General features: G+C 43.8%; 1 protein-coding gene across 1 annotated transcript in view; it reads left to right on the top strand.

Annotated features, from left to right (window-relative positions):
- The window catches only part of METTL21C (methyltransferase like 21C), a 25235-nt gene extending 5370 nt beyond the window's left edge, over window positions 1–19865 (top strand). Inside the window, exons 3-4 of the mRNA XM_040336176.1 lie at window positions 18734–18851; window positions 19001–19865. Of these exons, the coding sequence (XP_040192110.1) occupies window positions 18734–18851; window positions 19001–19395 (513 nt within the window). The 3' untranslated portion in view covers window positions 19396–19865. The remainder of the gene's footprint in view (window positions 1–18733; window positions 18852–19000) is intronic.
- The last annotated feature ends 7927 nt before the right edge of the window (window positions 19866–27792 follow it).

The following is a 27792-nucleotide window of genomic DNA, read 5'->3' as shown; positions in this document are numbered from 1 at the left end:
CTATATCGTACATGATATGTGGTTGGAAAATGGAGTTCTTACCTATACAAGCCATTAAAGTGGAAGAAACCCCTAACTATTTATAATCTTATAAATGTTTCCTTCTACCTATCCCACTAACCTGTATAAAAAATAAAGTGTATACTTACCTAGTTTTACGGTAATCTGCTCCAGTCAGGTCACTTGATCCTGCAGCCCTGTATCAGGGAGCGCTTGTCAACAGCTCTGAATTCTAGGAGCTGTGACGTCACCCCGATGCTCCCGTGGCCCGGCCGTTGTCAATGCTCCCTCCTCTCCCCTGCAGTAGCTGCTCACTGACACAGGGGAGCCAAGGCTGTGGGATCACCTGACCAAACCATCTAAAAATTGGTAAGCGACAAGATAACAAAAGTTTGCTTTTGGTTTTACCACTTGACCTCCGAAGAATTACCTCCCTTCATGACCAGGTTACTTTAACTGATACTTACGTGGTCATGCAACACTGTGCACAAATGAAATGTATGTCCCCCCCACAAATAGTTTTCTTTTGGTGGTATTTGATCACCTCTGGATTTTTTATTGTTTGCGCTCTAAACAAAAAAAAGACCAACAATTTTTGTAAAAACATTTTTTTTACTTTCTGCTATAAAACGTATCCAATAAAAAATAAAAAAATAAGAATTTCTTCATAAATGTGTTCCAATGTGTGTTGTGCTACATATTTTTGGTAAAAAAAAAATCTACAAACTATGGGATATATACCAAAATTTGTATTTATTTATTTTTTATACTAGTAATGGCGGCAATCTGAGACTTATAGCAGGACTGCGATATTGCGGCAAACAGTCATTGACATTAACCTATAATAAGCCAGCACATTTTAGAAAGCAGCTGAATTCTTGGAGTTCGGCTATAATGCCCAGTATTTTACATACATCCATATGTGACAATGTTTCTCAATCCAGCAACTAGCATGTTATTTAGCAGAAAGAAATTATAATTGGTTAGACACCAAATATGATATTTTTACTTTTTTAAATTCTTTTAGGAGGTCTAATGTGTGCTTTTAGCCTTGTGGACCTTGTAGTATAAAAAGTCTACACACTCCTCTTAAAATGTCAGGTTTCTGTGAAAAAAAGAGACAAAAATAAATAATTCAGAACTTATTCCACTTTTAATGTGACCTATAAACTGTACAACTCAGTTGAAAAACAAACTCAAATATTTTAGGGGAGGGAGTAAAAATAAAAAATTAAAATAGTGTGGTTGCATAAGTGTGCACACCCTCTTATAAGTGGGGATGTAGCTGTGTTCAGATTTAAGCAATCACATTCAAACTCATGTTAAATAGGACGCAGTACCTTTTACTGTAAAAAAAAATAGGACGCAGTACACACCTGCCATGATTTTAAATGCCTCTGATTGACCCATATAAAGATAAGCTGTTCTAGTAGGTCTTTCCTGATATTTTCTTAGTTGCATCCTAAAGCAAAAGCTATCTTCTGCACAGAGCGTCCAAAGCATCAGAGGGTCTTATTGTTAAAAGGTAACAGTCAGCAGAGGGGTACACAATAATTTCCAAGGCATTAGATGTACCATGGAACACAGTGAAGATAGTCATCATCAAGTGAAGAAAGTATGGCACAACAGTGACATTACCAAGATCTGGATGTAGAGTGGCAAAAAAGATTTCAGTTTGTTGTTCTACTGAGTTGTACAGTTTATAGGTCACATTAAAGGTGAAAAAAGTTCTGATTTTTTTTATCTTTGTCTCCTTTTTTTTTCCATCACGTAAACCTGACATCTTAACAGGGTGTGTAGACTTTTTATATCCACTGTAGGTGTGTTTTGTGTCAACCCCGACCGGTGTCCTATACATTAATATAAGGCAGTGATGGCAAACCTTGGCACCCCAGATGTTTTGGAACTACATTTCCCATGATGCTCATGCCCTCTGCTGTGTAGTTGAGCATCATGGGAAATGCAGTTCCAAAACATCTGGGGTGCCAAGGTTTGTCATCACTGATATGAGGTACCGTATATACTCGAGTATAAGCTGACCAGAATATAAGCCGAGGCACCCAATTTTACCACAAAAAACTGGGAACACTTATTGACTTGAGTATAAGCCTAGGGTGTCCATCTGCATGCCTCACTGTGCCTCACTGTGTCCATGTGCATGCCTCACTGTGCCCATGCCTCACTGTCAGGGCCTACTTTAATGTTGATAGGACCCTGGGCAAAAAATATCTTGGGGGCCCCCTATGCAATTTTTCCCTCCACCTGTTCTGAGACATACAATAAATATCAGCTAGACTTAAAATCAGTGCACTGTATCCGATCAGGTAGTGATTGCGATTGGTTACCAGAGGTTACAGCGTATCATTACCACCTACTGACTGGTTGCTAGCAGTTACAGCACACATTATATCTCACTGATTCGTTGCTAGAGATTACAGCAAATGATTTCTTCTTATTGATTGGTTGCTAGAGATTACTGTACAGTAATACTGCTCACTGATTGGTTGCTAGAGGTTATAGCACATCATCTCTTTACTGCAGAGGGGCATGATATACATATGAATCCTCCCTTTTTTTACATATGAATGCCGCCGGCCTCAGTTATTTACATATGAATCCTGACACTATTTACATATGAATGCCCCTGTATTTACATATGAATGATGGTTATTTACATGTAAACACACGGTCTGAAGGTGAGTCACCTGTACACAACAATAGTGCAGAGCTGGGCAGCATTAGTAGTAGCACTTCACACTGAGATATCGGGGCACAGTACAGGACTAAAATTTCAAGGGACAAGGGAATTTAAACTGTGATAGTTGGCAAGTATGAGGCAGCTGATTTGGGCCCCATGACAATAACAGGGCCCAGGGCAGCTTCCCCTTTTGCCCTGCCTTAAAGATGGCCCTGCTCACTGTGTCCATGACTAGACTGACGTTTAACATTAGAGTCTATGGAAGGGGTGCCCAGTTTTGAAAAATCGGTGCTCCCCGGTCGTAGGTCCCACAGACAACAAATTTTGCACACTTGTAGAGGAGAAATTGGGCTACATGTGTGCCAAGTTTGTGTACCGGGTCCCTAAAGTCCATAAAGTCCAGGAGATCAGGCACAAAAAGGTGACTCGAGTATAAGCCATGGGGGGCATTTTTAGCACAAAAAAATATGCTGAAAAACTTGGCTTATACTCAGGGCTGTCTTAATGAGAGGGCACACCTGGGCACTGCCCAGGGGCCCCAGCTGCATGGGGGGCCCCTACACTTTCCCCAAAGCAGCTGGTCTATGAGCCCACGCTACCCCGAAATTGGGGGACCCATGATGGCACTGAGAGTGATAGATACACAGGGGAGGCAGGCAGGCAGCGGTGTGCCGTACTGCGCAGAATGACACCTATTTCATAGCCAGCAGGGAGGAGTAGGGCTGGAGCGCCAGTGATGCTCTGACCCCACCCCATGCAGCTTGAATGTTCGGGCCTCAAAGGAAGGGATGTAGAGAGGCCACATTGTAGGGGGTATCAGGGATATAGTGGGGTCAAAATACAAGGGGTATCTTATGGCAGGGTTTGACAAATTTGCTTGGAATCTAGGAGCCAGCTAAAAAAGTTAGGAGCCAGAAAATGCGCCCGTCCTGACGAGCTCGCGCGCAGAAGCGAACACATACGTGAGTAGCGCCCGCATATGTAAACGGTATTCAAATCACACGTGAGGTATCGCCGCGATCGTTAGAGTGAGAGCAATAATTCTAGCTCTAGACCTCCTCTTTAACTCAAAACATGCAACCTGTAGATTTTTTTAAACGTTGCCTATGGAGATTTTAAAGGGTAAAAGTTTGTCGCCATTTCACGAGCGGACGCAATTTTGAAGCATTGGGTATCAATTTACTCGGCGTAACATTATCTTTCACAATAAAAAAAATTGGGATAACTTTACTGTTGTCTTGATTGTGAAAAAAAAAAAAAAAAAAAAACTTTACTGTTGTCTTATTTTTTTAATTTAAAAAAGTGTATTTTTTCCCAAAAAAAGTGCGCTTGTAAGACCGATGCGCAAATACGGCGTGACATAAAGTATTGTAATGATCACCATTTTATTCTCTAGGGTGTTAGAATAAAAAATATATATAATGTTTGGGGGTTCTACTTAGAGGGAAGGAGATGGCAGTGAAAATAGTGAAAGATTACACATTAGAACAGCTGTTTTTTTTTTTTACAAACAAGGTTGGTCTTTATTGAGTCAGCAAAATTACATGGCACATTACATACATCAGCAAAAAGCAGGGTACAGCGGCAAAAATAAAAAACAGAGCATGAAACAGGTGACAAGTTCCACAAGATAGTTCGCAGGGTGTATGAAACCATTTGAGCCGCAGCTTCTTAGAGGAGAATTACAAGGGAGGGAGGGGGAGAGAGGGGAGAAAGGAGGGGCGGGAGGAACAAAGTCCACGGCCACCCCCACACAGCAACCCAGCGCCCTCTGGTTACGGTCTACAAGGGGTTAATCCATGGGCCCCAGACCCGCTCATATTTCAGTGGGCACCCTCTATTAATATATGTAATTTTGTAGAGAGGTAGGGCGGCATTGATTAGGTCCATCCATGCTCCTACCGTGGGGGGCGCCCTGGAGTTCCATTTAATTAGAATGACCTTTTTGGCGTAGAAGAGCAGCATCGACAACAGGGTTTTAGTAAATCGGGGCCTTTGGTCATCATCCTGTACCCCCAGGAGGGCCAGGGCCGGCTCCACCGGGACATCCAGCTGCATACGGACCTTAATGAAGTCGAACACGGCGGACCAAAAGTCCGAGAGCCTCGGGCAGGCCCAAAACATATGCATATAATCGGCTTGGGGGGATTGGCAACGCGGACAGTTCGAAGAGCGTTGGGGAAATATTCCATGCAGCCTCTGAGGCGTATAGTATACCCTATGGAGGAACTTTGCCTGTATTAACCTGTCCCTAGACGATATCACTAGTCTATAGCTATCTTCAAAGCAGTCATCCCAGGCTTCTCTGTCCAGAGAAGGGATGTTCCCCTCCCACTTTCTCCACAGCGATTCCATCTTCGGGGAGTCCTTACTCAGCAGAGTTGCGTACAACTCCGAGAGAGGCTTAGCCAAGGTGCTCTGGGCCAAGAGATCCTCCACCACATCCACACCCAATGCAATAGGGGCTCCAAACTGGGCCCCGAAGGCATGCCTCAGTTGGAAGTAGCGGAAGAGCATCCAGCCCGGTAGGCCATATTTACTCGCCATCTCTCCATAGGGGAGCAGCGCACCCGCAGATACAATGTCCTTTAGCAGCTTAATCCCATATCTGGCCCAGATCTGAGGGTCGGGGATAGTTCTAAACTGCCCCAGGGAGGGGTTACCCCACAAGGGAGTGTATGGAGACCAACGGGCCAGTGACATGAACCGGCGCCTGGCCGTCCCCCACACCCGCAAGGTAGTCTTGGAGGGGGTTGGCAGCGAAGCATACGCCGACGCCCCCTCCCCAAATAGGTGAACTCCTCAACCCACTGCAGCTGGGTCCGGGGAGCCGACTCCCCGGCTCCAGCGTCCAGGGGAAACAGGGAGGACTTAGCCCAATTTATACGTATCCCAGAAAGAACAGCTGTTTAACTTGTAATGCCAAAGGCCACCACCAGATGGCGCCAGCTCACAGAAGGTCACAGCTCACAGAAGGAAGAGCTTGGGACTTCACAAGGCCGCAAAGCCGCGGCCTCAATTACCGATCGTGCGGCGGGGGAGGTGGGGGCACACGGAGACACAGGATCCCCCGCCGCGGCCGATAATTGAGGCCGCGGCCTCAATTACCGGCCGCCGCGGGCCGCCAGGTCACAATTTCTTGACGCAATTGCGACCTGGCGCACGGATTTTGTCGACACCTGTCTTAAAAGTAATAGTAATGACAGCGACAATTCTGCAACTGAGCAAATTTCAGTGATTTTGAGTTGATTACATTATTGAATAATTTTTATTATAATTATATTATTATTTGTTATAATTATTTATAATTATTTATTATATTTTTGTTTTAAAAAAAAAATCATACCCGGGATGCCTACTAGACTCTTGTTTGGTCAGATTTAAATGAGTTATTCCTAAGAATTGCAGGCCTACAGTATAAAACGCCAAATTTCCTTGCAAATAATTGTACCGCTTTTGGTACGTAATTCCAGACAGAATCATACCGCCAGGGAGGTTAATGCGGAGCTCCACCCTAAGGGGAAGCTCTGCTTGTCTGCCTCCTACCTACTTGATGTCTGTTTACCTCCATTGTAGGGGCCCCAGAGCATTACTTTGCCTAGGGGCCCATGATGCTATTAAGATGGCCCTGCTTATGCTCGAGTATATAAGGTAACTCTATTTCAGCAGTAATTATGTTTTATGTACAAGGTTTGGCTGTAGGAGTTCAGTTTAAAAAATACAGACAGATGTGCATTGCAAGTCTTTTGCAAATTCTGCCAGTGGAGGTTTATTAGCTGCTGCATTGCTTCCTAGCTGGCCTCTGTTCTGTCAAATGTGCTTGGACTGTCAAATGTGTCACCTTCTATGGCTTCCCGTAGTGGCACATGCAATTTGGCAAAATGAGGTGGCACTGTGTTCAGTACAACTTGCCCATTTCCTCCATGTGGTTTGGAGCAGACCTTACTTTAATTTTAGAAAAGTTGGATGAAAAGTAACAGATGTATATTTAACCCCCCATGCTTTGTTGTTATATTTCTCTGCTATAAAACGGAACCCTAGGCCCTTTGACATAAACTGTTCACATCTTTTTTGCGCCTTAAATCAAACTGCCAAAATCCTGGTGAGTGGTACAGAAATGTTGCATTATCAGCAAACATTTTTCTTTCCTTATTTTGCTTTTTAATAGTTATTTACTACAGCATTTTGAAGACTGTAATGAGTCCTTATTAGGAGACATTTTGCTAACATATGGCCTTTACGTGCTTTAATGTAAATTTTGTATCTGCTGTTGTGGAACGGTACAAGTCATAAGGCACAGAAATCACATGCACAATTCAAATGAACATCTGGACCTGTCTTGGGCACTGATGCATTGTAAGTCTCGCTGCCTTTCTAAATGAGGACTATAGGCAGAATCCAGCCTTCGGTAATAAGCACGTCACAAGAGTAGCTGCTTATCCATGTCTTTAGAGGAGGACATTTATCAATTCTGTGGCACAGCAAGGCAATGCTAAGCAGGAGCAGAGAGACAGATTCATTGCAAGGTGACATCCACAGTCATAAATCCCTTACTCCTGCTGTAAAGTAGCACTGTCACAGAATGAAACCCGGCCACGTGCTTCTGTTTAGAGGGAAAATCTGTTCTGTCTTCAGTAATAAATCTGTCGCAGACCTGTGCAAATCTGTCACTATTGGCTGCCTAGGAATACAGTCACACCCTGCATTGCCAACCTTTGGAGAGAGGCAGGCTGATTTGCTTCTGTGTCACAAATTTGTCTGATAGATGTCCCTTTAGGTTTTAGATGTTCTATTTGGCTTGTTTATCTAAAACCAAAACTTTTTCTTTTGGGGGATGAAGAGGTGTCGGGTTTTTATTGCTGTCTGTGTTTACCTCTGGTGAAACTCATCCTCGCTTTTTTTTCAGTTGACAAATCCAAAATGTACTACTAGAATAGGAAAGACGGAGGCACTTGTTCCAGAAAAAAACTGTCTTAGGCGCCTTTCACACGGGCGGCTGTTTTGCCGCAGCTAAAAGCATGTTTATGTTTTGCTGGAATCCAAGACTCCAGGCACAGCGGTCAGCTGCATTTGTACAGTGCTTTTAGCTGCGGTTGCGTTTAGCCGCGGCTCGATATTGAACGGGGATCTGACTTGGATCCCTGCCAATACCAAGCACTGTGTCTGGTATGAATCTTGAGGGGGAACTCCACGCCAAATTTTTAATAAAAAAACGGCATAGGTTCCCCCTACAAGAGCATACCAGGCTTTTGGATCTGCTATGGATTTTAGGGAGACACCCCGTACGCTGAAAGCTCCCCTCCCGCAGACCACGACAACCAACGGCCAGGGTTGCCGGGAAGAGGCCCTGTCCTCAATAACATGGGGACAGGTGCTTTGGGGTGGGGGGGCCACAGGGCGCCCCCTGCCCCAAATCACCTACCCCCCCATGTTGAGGGCATGCGGCCTGGCACGGTTAAGGAGGGGGGGGCGCTCGCTCGTCCCCACCCCTTTCCTGACTGGCCGGGCTGCTGCTCAGATAGGGGTCTGGTATGGATTTTGGGGGGAACCCCACTCCGTTTTTTCGGGGTACGGGGTGTCTCCTTAAAATCCATAGCAGACTCAAGGGCCTGGTATGCTCTTGTAGGGGGAACCCATGCCGTTTTTTTATTTGAAATTTGGCGTGGAGTTCCCCCTCACGATTCATACCAAACGCAGATGACACAGTGCACTGCGGTTACCTGTGGTTATGTACTGATAGCTGCGGGATTTCGCAGCTGGACGCATTGAGATCTATTTTTTCTATCCGCACAAAACGTGGGGAAAAAAACTGCAGGTAACTGTAGTGTGTGAAGGGTGTCATAGGAAAGCATTGTGTGCTTCTAGCTGCGGTAAAATCCGCAGCTAAAAGCACCATTCTATCCGTCCGTGTGAAAGAGGCCTAAAGCCTCATACATGCGATAGGATTTTCAGCGGAAAAAGTGTAGGACTTTGGCCTGAAGGGCATTGGCCAGGAACTTGTCTTGCATACAAATGACACACAATTGTTGGCCAACGTGTTTTTTCAGCTCTTTAGCACCACCCTATAGGGCACCTTCTGCTAATGTTTTGTTTGGTGAGCATTGCTTCCGAGCATGCGTGTTTGTACTTTGTGTGTACACAAGTCCGTCGGACGAAAGTCCAATCGAAAAATTCGATAACACACAATTGTTGGCAGAAAATTTTAAAGCATGCTATCCAACATTTGTCCATGGGAAATCTGACAACAATTGTCCATGGGAAATCTGACAACAATTGTCCAATGGAGCATACAAACTGATTTTCCAACAACAGCCTGTCATCACACAATTCCTGTCGGAAAATCCGATCGTGTATATGAGGCTTTAGAGAAGTACTCCGATACTGGGAGAGATTTCTTCGTACTTTCTGTGAGGTCTACACTGCAAAAAATGATGGGAAATCTCCCAATGGGGAAAAACTGATAGGGTTATCTGTTACCCACTCTATTCGTATTAGAAAAAAAAGGTTTTACCTGGAGTTAAAAGCTAACAATTTCTAGTTATTAGAAGTAGCTTCAAAGGTCTGTCGGCTTGGATTCGTTGTGTAAATGGTTAATAAGTGATCTTGTTTAGAGCTCACCTACTCAAATGCAATAATGGCAATTGATATTTGTGTCTGCAAAAATGAACTTGTTCTCCAATTTAAACTTTTGAAAGTCCTGTCCATCTCAGTCATCTGAGATTCTCCCTCTTGATTGGCTGAGACACAGCAGCAGCACCATTGGCTGCCGCTGCTGTCAATCAAAGTCAGTTAGCCAATCAGGAGAGAGAGGGGGCGGGGCGGGTGCCGCGGCTCCGTGTCTGAATAGATACAGGGAGCTGTGACTCGGCTTGGGTGCCCCCATAGCAAGCTGCTTGCTGTGGGGGCATTGAACAAGAGGAAGAGACCAGCAGAGCCAAAGAGGGACCCCAGAAGAGGAGGATCTGGGCTGCTCTGTGCAAAACATGTTTGTTATTTTTATAGGGGGAAAAAAAGGCTTGAAAGTCTTGCAGTTTGTATGCTTTAGAAAGCAGCCTGTTGAAAGCCTGTTGCCTGCCAGCATACTACAGAAAGGACCAGTTTGTGTGGAAGCAGTGGCCTTTCCGCAGCGGTCCATCATGTCCCCTGCTGAGTAAGAGTTAAAGCTCCCCAATCGGCAAGAACCCTGATATTTTTAAAGGTATGCTGTGCCTTTATAACTGAACAGTTTTTTTTCTTATTGAAATTACTATTTCATGAATATGACATTGTTGGCAAAAATTCACACTTAATTACAAAATTTTCAGATTTAAAGCAGGTTAATTAAAAGTTGACCTAAAAGCATAATTTTATTATAACGTTGTTACCTTCTATTTTTGATTAAAATATTCAATATAGGACAGTGACAATGAGAACACAAGTCCTCATTACAGCTTTCAAAAATGTTTTTAGTTTTACATTCTGCTGAAGTTAGAGTTAGCTGAAACTTTATACACATCAGTTAAAAAGAATGAGTGGCATATTTTATATATTTTTTCAATGAAAATGTTCTCCCCTATTTTTAATCTTGTTTAGATGCAGAGACCAGCAGTGTTAAAGCACCCAGATAGAAACTAATCTACAAAGGTGTAACAGTCATAGTGAAAAGGACAAACTTACCATAATGCCGCGTAAACATGATCAGTCCATCCGATGAGAACGGACCGATGGACCGTTTTCATTGGTTAACCGATGAAGCTGACTGAGGGTCTGTCGCGCCTACACACCATCAGTTAAAAAAACGATCGTGTCAGAACACGGTGACGTAAAACACAACGACGTGCTGAAAAAAAAAGTTCAATGCTTCCAAGCATGCGTCGACTTTTTAACCGATGGTTGTGCCTACTAACGATCGGTTTTGACCTATCGGTTAGGAATCCATCGGTTAAATTTAAAGCAAGTTTGCTTTTTTTTAACCGATGGTTAAATAACCTATGGGGGCCCACACACGATCGGTTTTGACCGATGAAAACAGTCCATCAGACCGTTGTCCTCTGTTTAACCTATTGTGTGTACGAGGCTTAAGTGTTGTCACCGGTGGTGGCTGGTGCTCCAAATTTTTGGGGGGGGCGCAAACAAACTGAAAAATACTGAAAAAAAACATAAATTGCAACACATAATGGCCCAACGGAGTAACTTTGGTTGTAATTGAATTCCCTATAAACAGTGGAACCTTGGATTACGAACATAATCCGTTCAAGGAGAATGTTTGTAATCCAAAGCACTCGCATATCAAAGCAACTTTTACCATAGAAGTCAATGGAAACGAAAATAATTTGTTCCACATTGACTTCTATGGCATGCAATACCGAATGTGGCCAGAGGTGGGCCACTATGTCTCAATATGTCACATGTGCAGCCACATTACTCTGACTTTGGCCCTTTAAGAAACTAACACAGATTGATTGAAACATTGTATGTTCAGCATGCTGCACTTTTATATAACACTGGTTCATATATGTTCTTCACCACCGTTCAATGCCCAATAGCTACACCCAGACTTGTATCACCAATCTTTCTCATTTCCACAATGTGATCTACATATATATGTCTGTGACAGATTGCATCCCGAACGGGCTTTGGTTACACAACCCCCCGGATCCAGATCCACCCAATTAGCAGGTCCGCATTCTGCCCGTCTCTCCCCCCAACCTATCAGCAGATACCAACTCCACCCCTCATCTCCCCCCTCACCTTTTATAAGCCCATGGGCATAGGTCTGACGAAGGAGCCACACATGCTCCGAAGCGCATCACCACCCACTGCCTTCACCTGACATCACATACCCTGTGTGCGTTCCAGCCTGGTTCTGGAACCCGGGCCGCCTCATCACATCTTCACCTCCTCGCTTTTCCACTTCACCAGGGAATCTGACAGCTGCAGGATTTCTCTGTCTCCCCCAGACAGATGAGGAATAAAACGATTTGCATTAGGACTAAACATTACGGGCCAGAAAGGCGCAGCGTATGTGAGATACGCTATGCCGCTGTAACTTACTTTTTAATTCTTTGAATCCACAAAGAATTTGCGCTGTAAGTTACGGCGGCGTAGTGTATCTCTCGGCGCATAATTCAAATCGGCGAGTAGGGGGGCTGTTTCATTTAAATGAAGCGCGTCCCCGCGCCGAATGAACTGCGCATGCGCAGTCCCTAAATTTCCCGCCGTGCATTGCGCTAAATGACGTCGCAACAACATCATTTTTTAAACTTAGACGTGAATTACGTCCATCCCTATTCACGGACGACTTACGCCAAAAAAAATTCTAATTTTGACGCGGGAACGACGGCCATACTTAACATGACAAGTCTAACTATACGCCGCAAAATACCAGCTTTAACTATACGCCGGAAAAAAGCTGACTAAAGACGACGTAAGAAAATGCGACGGCCGCGCGTACGTTCGTGGATCGTCGGAAATAGCTAATTTGCATACCCGACGCGGAAAACGACGCAAACTCCACCCAGCGGACGCCTCTAAGATCCGAAGGCGTACGAAGCCGTACGCCTGTCGGATCAAACCCAGATGCCGTCGTATCTTGGTTTGAGGATTCAAACTAAAGATACGACGCGGGAAATTTGAAAGTACGCCGGCGTATCAGTAGATACGCCAGCGTACTCTGTCTGTGGATCTGGCCCTTTATGCCTAATACCTTTTACTCTTTTCTCTTGTAAGTGTTTTTAATCCCACTGTGCCTGTAATAAATCTTTTAAAGGAGATGTCCAGCCTGAGCTTGTTTGGCTGGGCTTCTCCTATGGATCACAGGAGTGCAATTCATTTTGCACTCCTGTGACTCATTTTCAGCAGGCACTGTGGCATCCCGACAATGGGAGTCTGGATCTGCCAGGTGCCTGGCCTGACACCCGTCTTAGTCTCTCAGCGAGCCGCTGAGAGGCTGAGACGGCCGCTCCCCACCCCTCCACAGCTCAGCGCTCCAGTATGCGAGGAGGGAGCAGAGCGGAGAGCTGTTGATTGACAGTCAGCAGCTCTCTGCTCGGGGAGTGTGAGAACTGAGCCATCTGCGATGATCAATGGCTCGGTTCTTAGTGTAGAGGTGCCGAGGGACAGATGCAGCATTGGACCGATGCTGCATCCACCTAGGTAAGTATGATTATGGAAAAAACCCAAACCCATACTTCTCATTTAACTATTGCACTTTCTTTTACTTTATCGGATGATCTGTGTCTGATATGCGTTTCAAAAAAATCTCCAAATGCAGGGAAACAATGTGTACATGAGACCTAATTGTATTGGTAACTGTATGTTCTGTAAGCCTGTAAGGCTCACATCTGTTGTTACCAAGTTCAGTCTTATAAAGGCAAGACTTCCTCAACACCAGGACAAGATTGAAGATCCACAATGTCAGGGAGATCTTCACCTGACTGGACAGTAACATTGGATGATTCAGGTATTGGATTTGCTGTGAACGTTGTGCACGTTGTGAACGTTCACAGCGTCTACCTGCAGGGATGTAGTCCCAAGGGAGGGGGCAAGCACGCTGACTAACCCCCAGCCAGAACGGCTCGGATGATGGGGGCAAGATTACTGAGGAGGAACAGGAAGTGAGAAATTCAGACAAAGAAAAAAAAAACATTTAGAAGGGAAATCAAGGGAAAAGGTAAGTGAACCAACAATGCACTAGCTTAAAGGAACCCATTTAGAAAATAAAAAACAAACCTTTACAACCCCTTTAAGGACGTTGGGAACTGGCTTGATGCAGACAACAATGAGACCCAGAACTCTCATGCCGAAAATGAGGAGTGTAACCTGAGGGTCTACCAGCTGAACCTTAGGGAGTAAGGTTCTGGCCTGGGATATGTTCAAGATTAGACCTAGGTACTCCAGACAATGAGAAGGCTAGAGGCAGGGCTGGACTGGGACAGAAATTCAGACTAGCCCACTTTGACAGGTCTCTCCCATGGCGACGGGACAACTCCCGCACCCCCCCCCCCCAGTGGCCACCCAAGCCCCCTCACTCCCTTCACTAGCCACTAGCCGTTCTACTTTATTAGAGTAGAATGGCTGGTACTGGTACTCTTATAGGCAGTACCAGTGGGGAAGCTAGACATTATTTCACCCGGGGCAAAGGATCAGATCGGTGCCCCCCCTTTTGGGACAACATTAGGCAGAAGTGAGAAACTCCCAGGCCATAGCTGTTTAGTCAGTTGTCTGTCCCCTCCCCCGTGCTCCTCTGCCGTCCCCCCTGCTCCTCTGGTCCTCCCCCTACTTCTTTGTTCCTCCCAGGTAAAAGCTGCGGAAAGGGAGAGACAGAGGAGCGGAGGGGGGGGCGTTCCACTGTCACTGAAGCCGGCCCACTGAGCCATCGGCCCACCGGGAAACTCCCTGTAGTCCCAATGGCCAGTCCATCCCTGGCTAGAGGGCATACTTTAATGCCTTGTACACACGATCAGTTTTCCCGACGGGAAAACTGTGAGGAGTGCTTTTGGCTGGGAATCCCGACCGTGTGTATGCTCCTCGCATTTTTTCCGACGGGAGAACTGCCCAAAACCGCCAGACAAAAAAAAGAGAACCAGTTCTCTTTTTTCCTGTCGGGAAAACCGGCAGGCTTTTGCCCGGCGGTTTATGGCAGTTTTCCTATGGGAAAAACTGTGATGGAGTATACCCATGGCCCGGGATTCCCGGCCAAAGCTCCATCACAGTTTTCCTGTCGGGAAAATCAGCCATGTGTACAGGGCATGAACAATTATTATCCAGGTAAAGGTTTGAAAGAACTGAATGGTTCTTTGGATGTTGGCAAAGTTCTGGCTGGGTCATCCAGGTAACCCGTGACATAAATTCCTTGGGTTCGTAGAAGAACCAGAAGAAGGGCAAGCACTTTTGTGAACACTCGGGGTGCAGAGCAGAGCCAGAATAGCAGTGCCATGAACTGGAAATCTCCTGCAGAAAAATGCAGAAAGCGTTGATGAGATGAGAAAATTGGAAAATTGTATAAAAATCACGCAGGGCAATCATAAACCAAACAATAAATAATAATAAATATCTAATATTGATTAACCTTCCACACATCAAAATAAAATTCTATAGTGAAAAATGATATCCATAAAAAGCCTCTTAAAGTAGACAATGTCTATAAATCATTCTCCTATATTCTTCAACCTCTTGAAAAGGTGCCAAACTTCAGCACTTAGATGGTGGACATACACAGTGTTGAAATTTGGCACATTTTCAAGAGGTTGAGGAATATAGAAGGATGATTTATGGGGACTGTTTAGTTTACGACTTTTCACTGTTGAAGCCAAAGGGTAGCCGCACCAAATATTGATCTGATTCAAATTCTTCTTCAGTTCGCTCACTTTGCATTTTGGAAATTGATAAAAATAAACAATTAAAATATACATATATTATCAAAAGCATTCTTACATTAAAGCATTTCTTTACACCTAAAACTTTTGCACAATAATATATATATTACAGTTGTGCTCAAAACTTTGCATACCCCGGCAGAGATAGTGAAATTTTGGCATTAATATTGAAAATATGACTAATTATGTCAAAAAACTGTCTTTTATTCAAAGATAGTGATCACAGGAAGCCATTTATTATCACATAGTTTTTTCGATCCTTTTTAAATCATAATGATAAATGAAACCACCCAAATGGCCCTGATAAAAAGTTTACATACCCTGGAATGTTTGGCCTTGGTACAGACATAGAAGGTGGCACACACAAGTTAAAATGGCAATTAAAGTTTAATTTCCCTCTCTTGTTAAAAAAAAAAAAGTTGAATTTCCCATATTTGTGGCTTTTTTACCGCTTGCCGACTGCCTCACGCACATTTACGTCAGCAGAATGGGACGGGCAGGCAAAGCAACGTATATATATATATATACACACGTTGCTTTGGACCTGCCACCTAGCGGGCGTGCGCTAGCTGCAGTCTCCGTGACAGTGCCCGCAGGACCGTAGACTCTAAGTCTGCCTGTGTCCTGCGATCGGGTCACGGAATGGCAGAATGGGGGGATTCCTTTGTAAACAGGGCATCTCCCTGTTCTGCCTAGTGACACTACACTGATCGTCTGCTCCCTCTCATCGGGAGCAGCGATCAGTGACGTGTCACAGTAAGCCATGCCCCCTAACAGTTAGAATTACTCCCTAGGACACACTTAACCCCTTTCCCCGCCCCCTACTGGTTAACCCCTTCACTGCCAGTCACATTTATACAGTAAGCAGTGCATTTTTTATAGCACTAATCGCTGTATAAATGTGAATGGTCCCAAAATGGCATCAAAAGTGTCTGATGTGCCCGCCATAATGTCGCAGTCATGACAAAAATCGCAGATCGCCGCCATAACAAGTAGAAAAAAATATATAATAAAAATGCCATAAAACTACCCCCTATTTTATTGACGCTATAACTTTTGCGCAAACCAATAAATATACGCTTATTGCGATTTTTTTTTTTTACCAAAAATATGTAGAAGAATATGTATCGGCCCAAACTGAGAAATAAATAGTTGTTTTTTTTTTCTTCTTCTTCTTAATTGATATTTATTATAGCAAAAAGTAAAAAATACAGGTTTTTTTTCAAAATTGTCACTCTATTTTTGTTTATAGCCAAAAAAATAAAAACGGCAGAGGTGATCAAATACCACCAAAAGGAAGCTCTATTGTGGGAAAATAAAAAAGGACGTCAATTTTGTTTGGGAGCCACGTCGCACAACCGCGCAATTGTCAGCGGCCAAATGGTTCGGGGATTAAGTAGTTAAATCACAATTAGTCTCTGTGCATAAATAGTCAATGAAATTGTTAGCTTTCACAAGGATGCCCTAAGCAGGCTAGACAAGGAGTCATGAGGAGGTAGAAAAGAACATTTAAAAGACAAGGTAATGGAACTTTATAAAGATGTAAAAGGATATAAAAAAATATCCAAAGCCTTGAATATGCCAGTCAGTACTGTTCAATCACCTAATAAGAAGTGGAAAATTTGGGGATCTCTTGATATCAAGCCAAGGTCACGTAGATCAAGAAAGATTCCAGCCACAACTGCCACAGAAGAGAAGAGAACTGAGCAGAGGTGACAACACTACTGTATTATCAACTCAAACAAGCGTTAGGATTATGTAGCAGTGGCAGTGGAGGACATGGGACTCTTGGCCTATAGAACACCTCCATTTTTCCTCATTTACATAACATGGGAAAGATGTCCTGTAGTCCACAAAGGAGAACTTGGTGGGGCTGATTACTACACTGCTTGTCATTTTAAATGGTAGTAAAGTTATTTATTTTACTTTTACCTAATGGTAAGCGTATAATAAGGATTACCTGTAGGTAAAAAAAAAATCTCCTAAACTTTTATGGTTTAGGAGATATTCCCCTCGCGGCGCATGCGCACAGGGGATTTTCGGCTTAAGGCCCCGCAGCCGGCGGACCTTGCCGGAAAGAAGTCTCCCGTGCGCACGCGCAGGAGTTGCTGCATCGCGGCTCCAGCCACTCACATCACTGAAGCCGCGATACCGAAAGGCACGCCGAGGCAAAATGTCAGCTGCCTCGGCGTGGACCGGGGGGGACACTGACGCCTCGTTCTAAGGTAAGTATTTCATAATGAGCTAGTATGCGGTGCATACTAGCTCATTATGCCTTTTCTTTTACAGGTATAAAGGGAAAAAAAAGTCAGCGGGTTTACTACCGCTTTAAGTGCAACAGAGGCAGAGTATACAGGTTACAAAGTTAGAAGCTCACCAGATTTCTGGCAGAAGTAGAATGTATTGCCTATAATTCATTTTGGGGGAAATGTGTACGAATGCAGGGATGTGCTGAATGTTTTTTTTGTTTTTTCTATACATAGACATATGCTTTAATGATGCAAAAAAGACACTTCCTAAGGCTGCATTCACATCTAGGCGACAAAACGCCTGAAGCGCGACGCTACAATACGCTGGAGGGGAGAAATAACATGATTCTCTATGGAGATGGTTCACATCTCCACGCTGAACGCCGAACGCCTGAAGCTCAAGTCCCGGACCCTTTTTTGTCGCGACAATGACCTATACAAAACCACGGTTAAAAATGCTGCGTTTTGTCGTGGCAAATCGCGGTAAAAAACGCTGCAAATCGCCTACGCCTAGGTGTGAATGCAGCCTAGAAGAAAAGAAAGAGGGATAGAGAGTGCCACTACCTGAGTGTAGCAGCTAATAAACTCAATAAAAATGAAAATGATATATTGCTCTCACATGTACTTTACACATTTTTACATGCTACTGGTTCATCTAATGTTTCTTCCTGGTGTGCTCCCTGGTATACTTCCTGGAATCTGGTCTCTGACATCCAGTGACGGGACAAGGTCATGCAGCTCCCAGGGCATAGATGCCAAACCGCGCCCCCGGTTCATGATGTGCAAGCATAGGGGACCCTACACTCAGCGGTTGCTTGTTAAATCACTGCTGCTCCCACTACTCCTGTCAGTCTTGCAACAGAAGCAAGGTGCCCCCATCTCTACAGCAAACTATTGCCCCCCGGGCAACTGTCCCTTCCGCCCACCCTTGTCCCAGCCCTACTGACATCACACCCACCTAGAGGGGTCTGCTTTATCACCACCGACCACCTGGTATACTGCCACCTACTGGACACTTGACAAATGTGAGTGCAATATATAATTTTCATTTGTATTCAGTTTTATTAAATACTACACTCAGGTAATGGCACTCTCTCTCCCTCTTTCTTTATTTTTTGGTGTTTACATGTTCTGCTGATGGGAAATGTCCCAGATCCCGCGGGAAGGAGAGACTGCTTACACTACCATCATATGAACATTTCATGTTTTTAAGTTCTTTCCCGATGGACTCATTGTTGTAATATATACATTTTTCCTTGTTTGTGTTATATGATTTAGCTTTGTGCGCTAGAGACATTTTGCATCTGGGTTTACATAGCTGACAATATTCGGGTAATGAGTGCAATTTTTTTTATTTTAACAAAGGCACTTCCTGTAAGGTGTATTCAGACTTCCTGTGTATGTCACTTGTTACTGTTACTCTCTTGCAGGCCAAGGCATTATGTTATTTCTTGGAAGAAAACCAAGATGAATTTGACTTGAGAAACAAGAAGGTTCTTGAAATCGGCTCTGGAACAGGACTAGTATCGATTGTTGCATGCATCTTAGGTCTGTGACTGGTCTACTGTTTGGTGTGCTTAAACTAACTACAGATGAAATTACATATAAACTTAAGCAATTTTTATTAGAGTTTTCTTGTTACAACATGCGTTACTAACACTTGCACAGTACAATATGATACTGATTTCCTCTTCCAGGAGCTCACGTCCTAGCAACCGACTTACCCGATGTACTTGGCAATCTGAGATTTAATGTGGCAAGAAACACAAGAGGGCGCTCTTTGCATACTCCCGAAGTGAAAGAACTGGCATGGGGTCAAGACCTTGAATCCAACTACCCCAAAATCACTTGTGCATATGATTATATTCTGGCGGCGGATGTAGTCTACCATCATACCTGTCTGGACCATCTTCTGGAAACTATGAAACACCTGTGCCAGCCTGGAACACAGTTAATTTGGGCTAATAAATTCAGATTTAATACTGATTTAGATTTTTTAGCAAAGTTTACCGAGTCTTTTCAGACAGAAGTGCTGGCAGAGTTCCCAGATTTAGAGGTTAAAATCTTCAAAGCGAGACATAAAATAGATTAGATATACATGGGAGATCATTTATTCATTAAGATTGCGCATATTTTTAAATGACTTATATTTGTTGCAGAGTTTGCAGTAATAACTGTCTGAAACACCAGTAGCTGAATTTCTTATAAGTACCTAACTTAAAGTAGAAGAAATCAGACAATTATTGCATCATGAATTAAGAGTAACAATTCACTAAATTAATAATTCATTTTAAATCACAAGTTTTTCTAGATTTTTAAAGTTGAATTCATGGGCACTGCCAAAATTGACATAAATTATACAATCTATCACTAGCAGTGACACGGCAGTTTTTGCTGTTTAATTGTATTACCATAATTTTATTCCCCGTTTATTATGACAGATCTGTTGATCTCCTTCCTGTAACAGGGAGACAATCGTGTTCATTTGACAGTAAAACCACTTCCGTATTGTTATCCTGATGACAGGGCAATTTTATATGGACATGTAGTCTCAAATAGACTCACAGGGGCAGCGTATCTGACATACGCTACGCCGCCGTAACGTACTTTTTTTGGTTTGAATCCTGGAAGAATTTGCTCCGTAAGTTAAGGCGGCGTAGTGTATCTCTCGCGGCGTAACGGCGCCTATTTCAAATCGGCAAGTAGGGTGGCGTATTTCATTTAAATGAAGCGCGTCCCTGCTCCGAACTAACTGCGCATGCGCCGTCCCTAAATTTCCGGCCGTGCATTGCGCTAAATGACGTCGCAAGGACGTCATTGTTTTGACGTGGACGTAAATTACGTCCATCCCGATTCACGGACGACTTACGCAAACGAAAAAAAAAATAAAAAATTAAACGCGGGAACGACGGACATACTTAACATAGCAGGTTCAACTATACGCCACCAAACAGCAGCTTTAACTATACGCTGGAAAAAGCCGACTAGAGACGGCGTAAAAAAGAATGCGACGGCCGCTCGTACGTTCGTGGATCATCGGAAAAAGCTAATTTGCATACTCGACGCGGATTACGACGGGAACGCCACCCAGCGGACGCCGAAGAATTGCATCTTAGATCCGAAGGCGTACGAAGATGTACGCCTGTCGGATCTTACCCAGATGCCGTCGTATCTTGTTTTGAGGATTCAAAACAAAGATACGACGCAGGAAATTTGAAAGTACGCCGGCGTATCACTAGATACGCCGGCGTACTCGCTTTGTAGATCTGCCCCTAAAAATATAACAAACTTATTAAAGCCCAATTCTAGTCAACATTTTTGGAAGTGTGTATATACCTTAAAAAAAAATCATGTATTGCAGTTTATTGGCCTTAGATGTGATGGCTGCGTTCAGGCAAGTACAGAAAATACCTGTTGATCTTGCCAGAAATGCAGTGTCCTTGTCACTTCCTTTGAGCTGAAAAAAGGCACAACCACCCTTATTCTTATTGTGTAAACTAGCAGCCCCCTCAGGCCTTAGTCCTTCATGTAATGGAAATAGACAAATATAGATAGGTTTAAAGTGGAGTTCCACCCATAAATATAACATTACATCAGTAGTTTTAAAAAAATGTCATTAGTCCTTTACGAAAAAAAAATATTTTTTTTAGATGCCTTCAAAGTGTTGTTGCTAGGCAGAATAGTTAATCTTCCCACTTCCTGCACCTAGGTGCTTAATGCTTCCTAACCTACACCGCACAGACTCATGGGAATGTAGTGGGTGTAACTTTCCAGGAGTCTGTGCACTCCCCAGTCTCGAAGAATCATGTGACTTGGACAGTACAGGTGCTGAAACCTGATCTGACACTGCTTGTGCAGCACTGAGCATGTGCGAGATCTGCAAGGAAGTCATACAGTCTGGCTTCATGATGCCCACACTTAAGATGGCCCCAGTCAATTTCTATTTTATAAAGTGTCTAAATGCTGTAACAACCTAACAAAACGGACCTTAGTTTACAGACTAACTTTACTAGAATACATTAAGCTTGTGTATTACAGGGGTATTTATATTTAAAAAGTGAAATTGTGGCCGGAACTCCGCTTTAATCACTTGCCTACTGGGTACTTTCACTCCCTTCCTGCCCAGGCCAATTTCCAGCTTTCATTGTTACACTTTGAATGACAATTGCTCGGTCATGCAACACTGTACCCATATGAAATTTTTACAATTCTTTTGATAGTCGGCTATCAGCTTTCTTTTCCTCGCACCTATGACAGTGCTAATAACCAGCATTTGTTTACATGAGATAAACTGTGATTAGACACAGCTAATCACATGGTAAAGGGCTGCTGTGATTGGCCCTTTACCTTGATCTGTGATCAGCTGTCACAGAGCAAGCCCTGGGGGTGCACAGGGGCAGGGGTTCTGGGAGGACGTATTTAGATGCCCTCCCAGAACTGGACGACCATGCTGTAACCTTCTTTCAGCTATGGCGCGGTTGGAAGGTGGTTCCAGCCTGTCCAACCCTTTTGCTACCTCCACCAATGGAAACATGAGGGTAGACATGGTGAGGGATATTTACTAAAACTGCAGAGTGCAAAATCTGGTGCAGCTCTGCATAGAAACCAACCAGTTTCCAGATTTTATTGTCAAAGCTTAATCAAACAAACTGAATTTAGAAGTTGATTGTCTACCATGCACAGATGCACCAGACTCTGAGTGCACCTGTTTTAGTAAAACTACCCGGCTGGGACAGTAAACTTGTTATTTGCAGAATCACCAGCAATAATATAAAAATAAAGGAAAAAGCATGAAAAAAAACCTTGTCTGAACTGATATCCTGCAATATAAAAAAATGTTCCTTTTGGGTTTATATATGCGTTAAGCAGTTACAGCAATAGGTTTTCTTTTGGATAAGGTTTAAGGTATATGAAAAAGCTGACCATTGTAAACACCCCAGTGAATTTGTCCCCAACCTATGTAACTGTCATATTTGCGGGCTCAGCTTGGTCTGCACGTGAATGTGGAGAAAATTATAAATAAAAGCATGTGAATTAACAAAACAAATACAGTACATACACTAAATAGCATCATTACAGTTATTTCCATACAGATATCAGAATACAATATTTTTACCATGGTGAGCCTTTATTTTAAAGGCACAGTCTAATCCCACATTGAACAAGATTCCTTTTAAAGTGAAATTCTTACAAAAGAAATTAAAGTCCATTGCAAGGATTTAGGTAAACTTCACTTCATACCCGTTCCTGCTCTGAGCTCTGCCTGCTATAATCACTTAATTAGTATATGTGCATGGGCATCCACTGATCTTTTTTATGGGGGGGGGGGGCATCATTTTAAGGTCATTCATGCTCGGTCCCTTTTTGACAATGTCATGAAGGGGGGGGGGGGGCTTAGTCATTATCACATAAAGCGCAGGCATGCAAAAGTTTGAGAAACCTGATGCAACTATCAAGCAACTAGCAACTTTGAATAACAATATCATAAAAAATTGAGTCGCCCCCCCCCCTAAGGAAATGACAACCCTCAGGATCAGTGTCAGTTTCTGCAATAAAAATCTAGTAGTGTAGTAGTGTAGCATGCCTGTACCCTGGCAGTGGCTCGGTCTTTCTCCCTCTCTGGTGGTGCGGGTACAGCGTGGCTCCCTCTCTGGTGGTGCAGGTACAGCATGGCTCCCTCTCTGGTGGTGCGGGTACAGCGTGGTTCCCTCTCTGGTGGTGCGGGTACAGCGTGGCTCCCTCTCTGGTCGTGCGGATACAGCGGGGCTCTCTCTGGTGGTGCGGTACAGCGTGACTCCCCCTCTGGTGGTGTGGGTACAGCGTGACTCCCTCTCTGGTGGTGCGGGTACAGCGTGGCTCTCTGGTTGGTGCGGGTACAGCGTGGCTCTCTGGTTGGTGTGGGTACAGCGTGGCTCTCTGGTTGGTGCGGGTACAGTGTGGCTCTCTCTCTGGCTTCCCCCAGCATGAGCACAGTATTTTCTTTTCTCCTCTTGTAACCCCCCCCCCCAGCAGAGTGCTTGCACGCTGGGGGCTGCAGCATTGTGTCTGTGGACACGCTGGGGCCGCCACTCTTAAGGGACTACATTTCCGATGATGCCCCCAGTCCCCAGAGTCTTCTGATTGGCCTTCTGCTGTGGCCAATCATGGGGAGGAAAACAGCGGGCAGGAAACAAGGTGGCGGCGCGGCGAATTCAATTAGAGGCGCTCTCTCTCTTCTAGCTTCAGCTGACAGAAAGGGGGCGATCAGGGGAGATATACAGACACAGCCTGCTGCTCTCCTCTCCCTGTCACAGCGCCGCTGCTCCATTTACCAGAGAACTCGGCAGCGGAGCTGTGACAGGGAGAGGAGAGCCGCAGGCTGTGTCTGTATATGTCTCCCAATCGCCCCTCCCCCATTCTGTCAGCTGAAGCTAGAAGAGAGAGCGAGAGAGTCTCTAATTGAATTTGCCGCGCTGCCGCCTTGCTTCCTGCCCGCTGTTTTTCTCCCCGAGAATCACAGCACTGGTTCCTAGGGAACACCCCCCTTGCCCTATGGAGCGGACGCCCATGTATATGTGTCGCAATAATATGTACAGGAAATTACTGTGTATAAAGAACATTTTATGTTGCCACTTTTGTCAGATTATACATTTATAAAAGTTTCAAACTGAAATGAAAAGGAAAGTTTAAGTATCAATATATTATAAAATTGCTCATATTTAAGTTGTATATAGGTTGTATCAGCGCATTAGGGCTCATTCACACCAACGCTGTTTCTTAACACATATTACGTCACACATTAACATGTGTAATTTCAGTGGATCGCCAACACATCACAACAGACCTAAAATGGACATGCACCATTTTTCCTGACATGTCACATGGTAGTGCACTACCGCTTGCTCTGGTACGCTGCAACACATGTCCGTAAAATTTCATTTGAAAATGGCTGCCTCTGTAATCGTAAAACTGTTGCTTCCTTGCAGGGTGTACACTATGCATGCAAAAACCACGGTGTATATGTTGCCGTGACCCAAGAAAGCAAGAGTAACCATTTTTTATGTACATGAAAGGGTTAGAAAAAGGGAGATCATAAAAGTGGTAGAGACTAAGGTTACTGGTTTTCTTCTGACCTCCTGTATTCAGTAAAAAAATGTAAATGCTTTTGTGGATTTGTGTTGTATCCATCCTGAATATGTACATACATATGGGTACATGCAGTCATTGTTGCTTGCTATCAAATTCTCCATGTGCATATCATTCATTATGGAGGCTCAGCTTGCCAAAGATGGTGGGCCGGATTCAGAAAGATGAGCGCATCTTTCTTCCGGCGTAACGTATCTCCAATACGTTACACCGATGTAACTTTGGCCGCAAGTTCTGTATTCAGAAAGAACTTGCGCCCTTAGTTACAGCGGCGTAACGTATGTGTTGCGGCGTAAGGCCGCCTAATTCAAATGGGGATGTTGGGGGCGTGTTTTATTCAAATTTGTCTTGACCCCGCGTTTTTTACTTTTTTTTTGAACGGCGCATGCGCCGTTCGTGAAACAATCCCAGTGCGCATGCTCTCTATTTCCTCGTTGTTCAATGAGGAAAGTCGGCCCGCCGAGATCCTCGGCGGCTTCAACACTGAACTCGATGTGTTTGGCACGTCGAGTTCCTCGGACGTGTGTACGGGGACTTAAACCTTCTTTTGCTGGTCCATGAATAGAAGGGAGAACATTTTGCTTTGTACCTTGACCTTCTATTATATTTTATTTTTTTCAGGCAGAGTACTTTGTGTAGATGTGGCTTTGTATGTATATTTGTATTCTACAGTAATACAATTATTTAAATGAACACTGCTCAAAAATAAGCACATTTTTTTTCATTGAGTAACTTTATTTTGTCTTCAGATTGCATAAAAAAAATATTTTTGCAAGACAACACACAAAGGAAGCCTTGTATCTCCTTACAGAAAAAAAAATAATATACTTTCTTAAATCGGAAGTAAACTCCTCTGGTTTGTTTATACCTATAGGTAAGCCTATAATAAGGCTTACCTATAGATACTGTAAATATCTCCTAAACTTGCACCGTTTAGGAGATATTTACTGTATACCCCGCTGATTACATCACCGGCGCATACGCTCAGAAGGAACGGCTGCCCGTTACATTTCTTCAGGGCCCTGTGTCATGACCGGCGGCTCCCGCGCACAAGGTAGTGATGTCATTGCGGCTCCGGCTAATTACAGTGCCGAAGCCTGCAAACCCAGAAGAAACACTGGGGAAAATGTCAGCCGCCTCAGCGGTGTGTGGGCGCTGCTTAGAGGGCTTCGTTCGAAGGTATTTCATAATGAGCTAGTGTGCGATGCATACTAGCTCATTATGTTTTTGTCTTACAGGTTTTCTTTTTTTTGGGAAGGGGGGGGGGGGGGGTTTCATCCAAGGAGTTGTAAAGTCTTGTGGTTTTTCACCTTAAAGGATTCTATCATTTGCTCTGACATGCACTGTGAGCTGTAAGGTCTTAGGCCCTTTTTCATCCATCTGGGGAGATCGAAGAAAAGACAGGGCGGTCCCTGCACAGTGTGCGGGGACCGCCCTGTCATCCGCCGGCTCAGTAGACAAGTGTGTGTCTTTCCTAATCAAGTCCAATCAGTATAATCAAACACAGCTGGACTCAAATGAAGGTGTAGAACCATCTAAAAGGCTGGGTTCACACTTGTCCGACAAACAGTCCTACATTGGGAGCCTCATGTAGCATGACATGTGAAAATCAATGTTTCCCTATGAGAGCCGTCTTAACTGGTCCTACACAAGTCGGTCCGACTTTGAAAATGCTCCCTGTACTACTTTTGGTCCTACATTGATCCTACTTCAACCCATTGAATATCATTGAAGTCGGACCAAAGTAGTATCCTGTTCATGAAAGTAGGATGGATGTAGGACCAATGTAGGATAAATGTAGGACCAATGTAGCAGAGCAAAGTAGGATGAAAGTAGTGTAGTAGTGTGAACCCAGCCTCAAGGATGATCAGAAGAAATGGACAGCACCCGAGTTAAATATATGAGTGTCACAGCAAAGGGTCTGAATACTTAGGACCATGTGATATTTCAGTTTTTATTTTTTTTATAAATCTGCAAAAATGTCAACAATTCTGTGTTTTTCTGTCAAAATGGGGTGCTGTGTGTTCATTAATGAGGAAAAAAATGAACTTAAATGATTTTAGCAAATGGCTGCAATATAACAAAGAGTGAAAAATGTAAGGGGGTCTGAATACTTTCCGTACCCACTGTATATATATATGTGTGTATATATATATATATATATATATATATATATATATATATATATTATAGTGCTGTGTAAAAATTGACAGCACTCCAGAAGTTCCTATAAAAAACAAACAGGGCCATATAGTGTGTGGGGGGGGGGGTACTGCTCTGGTCTATAGGGGGGTACACTGGTGCGAGAAGGAAAGGGGTAATAGCTCCTGAATATCACACTGCTCTATTTACATGCTGTGCAAAGAGATTGTTTTAAAAAAAATACCTTTTTTTTTGGGGGGGGGGGGGTTACTTTTTAATGCAATTCTACAGTACTAGCCAAATCTGGGTTTTAGTGCTTTGAATAGTGCAGTCATTCTACCATTGAACAGTATTATATGGAGGTAGACGAGAGGGGTAAGCTCAGCGTGCTGTTGTATCAATGTCCAATCACAGGCTGGAGTTGGTTCTGATGCAGGTTGCATTGCTTAACTACAGAATAACCTTTAGGCCGGATTCACACTAGTGCGGTGCGAATTTCAGCTCTCTTATCTCAGCAGATCAGCTGTTTTAGCTGCGAATTTGGAGACCTGGGAGAGGGGAGGGGGGTGTATTGAGGTGAATGAGACAAATCCTGAAGAGAAATGAACACATCTGCGAATCAGATGTGTACCCATAGAAGATAATGGGCCTGAATTCGCACCTGAGCTGCACCGCAATGCCTAGAAAACGCACATGTTTTTTAGGCAATGCGCAGTGCGAATGCATCGCACATATGGGAACCAGCATCATTAAAACAATGTACTTAGAAATGTTCTGCGAATTGGATGCGGTTTAAGCCGAACTCAATTCGCATAGGTGTGAACCCGGCCTTAAGCCGATGTCACACTGGAAATCCTGAGGCTGGTTAAAACTTGCCAACAACAGAATTGCTATCTATTTACCTGTATTAATGGGGTCACTCCTTCAATAGCAAGGGAAATTCAGCAGAGTTCCAGGCCAAAGAGGGAGCTATTCTTTAGAGACAAGTAGAAGCCTCTAGTACCTGTGTAATATAAACAAAAGAAAGTTGGGACTTTGAATGAAACACCTCGCAGGGGAGAGAGGCGCCTCCATCCCTAATTTTGGGTAATAGGTGGGGAAATTGGGACTTTGAGTGAGGCACATAGAAAAACCGGACATAGAAGTAAATGCATTTGTTAAGCAATTGTTTGCATTACGCAATAGGTTAAAAAATTTGTATTGCAGTAAAAATTGTATTGGC

This window comes from Rana temporaria, chromosome 2 (assembly GCF_905171775.1).
Source record: "Rana temporaria chromosome 2, aRanTem1.1, whole genome shotgun sequence".
Lineage (NCBI taxonomy): Eukaryota > Metazoa > Chordata > Amphibia > Anura > Ranidae > Rana > Rana temporaria.
This window is presented reverse-complemented; position numbering and strand designations above follow the sequence as displayed.